Here is a 6,680-nt window from a genome sequence, read left to right on the forward strand (position 1 = left end):
AAATTTATTGTACTTTTAATTTCATCTTATACATGTAATCATTTATTGGTCAACATTAAATTTTTAAATAAAATTCTGATTTACGACAAATTAATTCTTAACCTGTCAAATTAGAAAAAATCGTGAATAACCCAAAAAAAAATTTCACAAGAAACCTAATTGCTGACGTTTGTGAAGATCGTGTGAATATTGTGGAAAAGAAAAAATAGTTGACAGAATTGGTAGAAATGATCTCATTAAACAAAGATACGAACGGAAAACACTACTTCGGTATGTAACCATTATGAATTATCTAATGCAAGCATTTCTATTTTTTATTTAAAAAAGAAATTATACTCAACTCTAAGTTCTAGTTATATACTTTAATCTTTAATAAATTTCAACCACTAATTTTTATTTCTATTTTTATACTATTTTTCATACTGTTCATTTATAGAAGTATTTACCTAAAAAATTTTTAGAAACTATTATGTTATTTATTAAATAATAATAAAAATTAATTTATCTAATTCTTTATCAAAATTTGTCATAAAAATTAATTTGTCTAACAAAATAAAAAATTAAGATTGATTTAGTAATTAAGATTGATTTAGTGATTAAAATTTATTAAAGATTAAATTTTGCAACTAAATTTTTCAGAAATTGATTTGAAATATTACTCTAAAAAAAAATTAGATGTACGCCAAATGCATGAAGGTAAAAATAAATAAATTAAGCACACGTTTCAATTTTAAGCAAATTAGTAAAAATTAAAAAACAACCATATTGCATTACAAATTAAAGAAAAAAAGTGCTCTTAAGGTCTCTCAAGGTTGCGCATTATCTATAATGATTAACGGGTAAAGCTACTAACAACTGAATCCATCATCTTACTCATTTCAAGAAATAAAAGTTACTCTCTTCAATGTCGACTTGAAGTTCTAAACTTATTCCGCAGTTCCTTGATAGATAGATAATGGACTAGTTTACCAAGGGTGAATGCCGGGCCGGATTTTAAGGACGACGACACGTGCTAAGTTGAATCTCCGGCGAATTCCCTCAGTTTGCTTTGGAACCAATGGCCCTCTTAGCAAAAGATGGCAAACAGAACGCAGCTGTATGAAGCTGGAACAACAAAAGAACACATTAGAAAATAGTCAACAAGTCGGAAACAATAATAAGATAGAGTTTGAAAGAGAGACAAAAACTGGGAGATCGAGGCTGAGACAAAAACTGAAATAAGTCTTAGTATTGTGTTAGTGTAAAGTGGGAGATAGAGATTGAAATAAAAATGAAGCTCTAATTTAATTTGCACAAAGGGTAAAGTTAGAATTAATTAATTGAAATAGAGGTATTTTAGGTAACAATTTCAGTCTCCGTTCTCAAAAATTTCAGTTTCCTGTATCTCAACTTTTTGGAGATAGTAGAGATACTGACATTTTGGAGACAAAGACTAAAATTTCAGTACCAGTCTCTGAGCCAACAAACATAATATTGAGTCTCCCAGTTTTCGTCTTAGTACCTTAAAACAAACGCTACTTAAGGAAACAACAGCATGATGAAGGAGAAGAAGCATTACCTCAGAGTTGTAAAATTTCAGTGGCCTTGCCAAGTTCTGATCATTCTCATCTATGCGATTCACCGGATGCTTGAAATCTACAGCAGGCCCCTCAGTTGAGCAAAGCATGAAACCAATCATCCCACTGCAATGGCAGAAATACGAATTAATCATCAGTTCATCACTTCTAGAGTTCTACATCATAACTAAACCACAAAGTACATTAAAATGTCACAGTATTATAACCAGAAGAACATACATGAATCTTTTGCAGAAAGCAAATTTGAAAATAGAAAGTAGATTTAATGAGTACCTCGGGTATGTAGGAACTGTGGTCCAAGCATAGTTGACAGAACCTTTAAATATCTGGCGACAATTTGCAACGATGTCCTCGATGATATGCATGTGGAGCCAAATACTTTCTGCTTGAGTACACACAACACCTCCTGGACGAAGAGCCCTTGCAACCGACTCGAAAAAAGGTTTCTCGAAAAGCTCTTGGGCAGGACCTTCAAGGATATCAAAAATAATCCGAGTTTTACGAAACAAATTATGTATGTACGAGGCCAGAAAAACTATAAGGCATTACATGTATATCCTACCAATAGGATCAGACGAATCCACTATAATTGCGTCATAGGTTCCTTCTGGGACTGCCTTCAAAAATGCAACACCTAGAACATTCAGAGAAAATATCATGAGAAAAGAAGTCCTATTAACAGCTAATGAACATTCTTTCTAAACCGAAAAGATGTAGCTGATCATACCATCGCCAACATGAAGTGTTACACGTGGGTCCTCATAACCTATAGCTACATCAGGGAAAAATTGTTTGGAGACCTGCGAAAGTACAACGATTTCAGTTTTAATATTCAACATGTATTGCTATACTAGAGAGGTCTTTAAACATCAAAGCGTTATAGCTTTTAGGCCGAGTGAAATATATATATAGCATCGATTAGAGCGAGGAAGCAAGTGTCATAATGCCAAGACTTACATCAACAACCATCTTGTCTATCTCGCAGATGTCTATCTTTTCTACAGAAGAATGGCGTGCTACTTCCCGTAGGACTCCACCGTCACCTCCCCCAATAACCAAAACCTAATAGAAAATTAAGGTGATTATAAGAAGGAAAGAACAGTTAAATTTCATAAAGTTACAGAACGGAAAACAATCTAATCTCTTAGGTCTCGGGTCAGAAAAAGGAGAATAAACCACAAATAAATTTTCTTGCAATTATAAACCAAACGTCCACCAGAAGTCACCTTATATATATAAATCACAATAGATTTTGTTATCACACATATTTGGCAACAAATAAGGCATAATAGACATGTATGAAATTCGTGGTGAGATTCAAATTATCAAAAGACCTTTTTTGGATCTGGAATCGAGCAAAGAGGAAGATGAGTGATCATCTCTTGATAAGCACATTCATCCCTTTCTGTCAGCTGAATGACTCCATCTAGAACAAGAACCTTGCCATATGTCGAAGACTGCAAAAAGATATCACCCACATACAACTTAAATAAAACTAGGACCATGAATAGGGGAAAAAATGAAACTTTAACTTTACTTGATGTATATGTACCTGGAAGATCATGACATTCTGGTAGTCAGACTTCTCTTGAAACAAAATCTTTTCCACCTTCAACGAGTGAGCCTCCCCTGCAAAAACACAGCCGAATTCCACTTTCTGAGTCTTATTATTAAAGACAGGTGCAAACATTGTAAACTTACTGAAGCATTTGATAACAATGTGCAAGTTACTCTAAGGATAATATCCCATTTTGGTTTTGTGAAAAATTAAAGGCATAAGATGTAGACAAATATATTTAATCCCTTGCAAAGAGCTTGAAAATCCACTTCTGTAGTTCCATTAATGATAACAGACTATTATTCAACCAAAATATCTTCATATAACAGAGCAAAGGCGATGGCCCTTGAAGCGAATCCAACATAATAGAGTATAAAGTGAGTTGAAAATATAGCCAAAAAAAAAAAGGAAGGTTGAATCATTTAAGACAATGATTAAGTGCCTCAAAATGGAATACACAGATCTGAAATGCACTTTTATGCATAATCCATTCAGTTAACCAACCAATTTCTCTATCATTTAAGTAGAGCTCATTTACATGCTTCATCTTATCATACACATAGTAAAAACCTCAAAGTGGATTATACAAACAGGAATAGATATATATAAATAAATTGTTTACATCATACAAGCATTCAAGTTAACTCTCATATGTGAAAAAAAAAAAAAAGTCTGCATAGATCTTTAAGTCTCCAATGAATCCATATGTATAGTCAGATGAAAGCAGAACTTCCAAATGTTCTAAAGTAACCAATCACACTCCATGTTTTTTATTATTTATTAATTACTATTATTAACAGAAAAAATAGTAGTTACTACACCAATCATCAACTCTTAGTTACAGAGTCCTTAAAATCCATGATAAAGGGTTAAACAAAAAATCTAGAACACAACAGAACCAAGAGAGAAAAAGTCATGTAGTAAACACCCCTGCAAACTAAAAATCATGCTGAGATGAGATTTTATAATTTTGAGACAGAAAACAATTAAACAATCAAAACGTCAATTTCAAAAAACAAAACCTGCCAACTGATAGTAAATAAATGATATACCAAACAATCAAAACCCGTGTTCCTTGACAAGATGTTAAATATATTTAAAAAAATAAAAATAAAAAAGACAGCAAGTTTAAAAATTTCAGTTATGGGGTGACCAGAAACAAGGAAAAGTTTCCATCTTTGAAATACGGAGGGTGATGGTATAAAAAAACCGAACCGGGCCACATTGGGCTGATTTCGGAGAACCAGCCAGGGATAACGGCAGAGATTCCGTTCGGGTCCTTTGCGGCGGCGTCGACGGTGAGGGCGGAAGCTGAGCCATTCTCTTCGTTCTCCCTTGGCCTCTTGACGGGAAAATCGGTGGAGTCAACTATGCTCTCTTCTGCCGCCATGTCTATGGTCAGTGAAGCGTTTTGTGATGAGTAGTTTGCACGAAGCGCACACACTTTAGTTTGTTTTGTTCACCTTTCACCCTATTACTTGTTTTGTTCTCTAATTATATAATGGTGGATTGGTGGGTTAACCCACACGCTCTTTGCATTTATTTATTTATTTAAATTTAAATTTGGGTATTTTTCATCATTGCCATATAACACTCCAAGTCAATAAAGTTACGTTTTTTCTTTACCGAAAGTTGCTACTGGACGAGACTGCGATCATGATACAAATTTTTGTGAGTATTTAAAGGCTTCAAATCCTGTTATTTAATTTAAATAAAAATTCTCATATTAGTCATTTACTTTAATTAAATCACAATGTAATTTATACTTTTGCATTGTCGAATGTCAATACATTATGGTTATATACTTTAGTGTATAAAAGAATAATACTACATGTAAAAATTTATAATTTTTTTAATATTTAATTAAATTTAAATATTAAAAACTAAATTTTAAATTTTAAATTTTAATAATATAAAAATAAATTATTAATTAAAATTAATAAAAAAGATTAATCTTTAACGCTTCTCTATACGAAAAATTAATTAAATCTTTGAGTTTAAAATTGTCATTCACAAGAATAAATAAAATAATCTTAAAAGTGAGTAATTATCTAACATTATAGCATTATATATTACACTGGCATTAATGATGTTAAATTAGATTTAGAACTTGTTTGGGTGAGTTTAAAGATTTTTTTTTTGAGTTATCTTTTTTTAAAAGATTTTGTAAAAAAATAAAAGTAATTTTATGTTTAGGTATTTCGTACAAAAGGATCTTTTATCTATCAATTATGTTTGGATATAATAATATAAAAATATTTTTTATTTATTTATTATATAAAAAATATATTTTTTAAGAAATAAATTCTTTTAAAAAAATATAAATTATAGTTTTTCAAAAAATATATTTTTTTAGTATATTTATTTTTACTATTAGAAATTTGTCAAATACACTAAAAAATAAAAAAAATCTTTTTTTATTAAAAATAATTTTTTTATCAAAATAATAACATCCAAATAAACATTTAATTAGTATTTTATTAGGTATTAAATATAAAAATAATTACGATATATGTATATAAAAAACAAACAATTATTCATATAAAATATATTAAAATATATGTAATATATATATATATATAACTTATTTAATAACTTATTTTTTATAAGAATAAAAAATACTAAAATTTTTAAATTTTTAAAATATTAATTCATCATAGCTAAACTAGAGAACTATTTTAAAAATAAAAATATCTGATAATAATTCAATGGATGTGGGGGCCTCGATAAGTGAAAAAAGAATCTGCTTTATTCGCGGATGCGTTTGGGGTGTGTGGTTATTTGACACTGGTGCTATGAGCGATTGCACGCGGCTTTCCAAACAATGCCTTATTGTGATGTGCATGTGACGGGTTATTTTTTACAAGTAGTCAAGTACAAGTGAAAATCAATAACAATAATCATAGGGCTTTCAATTAGGGTTTCTTTGGGATTAGGACACCTTGACTTGAGCACTTTACTTGAGTAGTTAGTTGCATTGCCTCCTTTTTTGTTTTGCATGAGTCAGCTTCACTTCCACTTTCACATGCTATCTCTCTCTTATGACTAATCTACAAAATTAATCTAATTAACTACTCCTATTAAAAAAATCAAATAAAATACAATGAGTATCATATTTTTTTTAATCTATTGTTACAACTTCCTTATCTTTAATTCTCAATTTTTGGTGACTATCTTTAATTCTCAATTGAATGAGCTCTCATTAATGCTGACTTTTGTATTAATTAGCCCAATTCATATTATTAGTTTAGTTCAAAACAATATCCACAAAATTACTTATAGGGGTAATCTAAGTATATTTTTTTTGAATTGATGAGATTTATCTAATTTTGTGTATTAAACTAATAATTTTTTAAAAAATTTTATTTTTATATATGAAAAGATTTTATACAGATGGTTAATTTTATCTTATCATATTAGTAAAAAACTAAAAATGATTACTTTTATGCATTAAAATTAAACTTTTTAATTATAAAATAAAATGTATTCGTATTTCATTTAATAATAAAAATAGTGTGATCAATAAATGAAACAAAATGAATGTG

General features: G+C 29.7%; 1 protein-coding gene across 1 annotated transcript; it reads right to left on the reverse strand.

Moving 5' to 3' along the window:
- Positions 1–722: 722 nt before the first annotated feature.
- Positions 723–4,844, reverse strand: LOC112801105 (spermidine synthase). Its single transcript, XM_025843654.3, has 9 exons — positions 4,351–4,844; positions 3,130–3,206; positions 2,912–3,034; positions 2,535–2,639; positions 2,305–2,377; positions 2,140–2,211; positions 1,851–2,046; positions 1,559–1,682; positions 723–1,104 (listed from the first exon to the last, which is right to left on the reverse strand). The coding sequence occupies exons 1-9, from the start codon at positions 4,523–4,525 to the stop codon at positions 1,039–1,041; spliced, it is 1,011 nt and encodes a 336-aa protein (XP_025699439.1). The 5' UTR covers positions 4,526–4,844; the 3' UTR covers positions 723–1,038.
- Between the last annotated feature and the right edge of the window lie 1,836 nt (positions 4,845–6,680).

The sequence above is a fragment of the Arachis hypogaea genome, chromosome 5 (assembly GCF_003086295.3).
Source record: "Arachis hypogaea cultivar Tifrunner chromosome 5, arahy.Tifrunner.gnm2.J5K5, whole genome shotgun sequence".
Classification (NCBI taxonomy): Eukaryota; Viridiplantae; Streptophyta; class Magnoliopsida; order Fabales; family Fabaceae; genus Arachis; species Arachis hypogaea.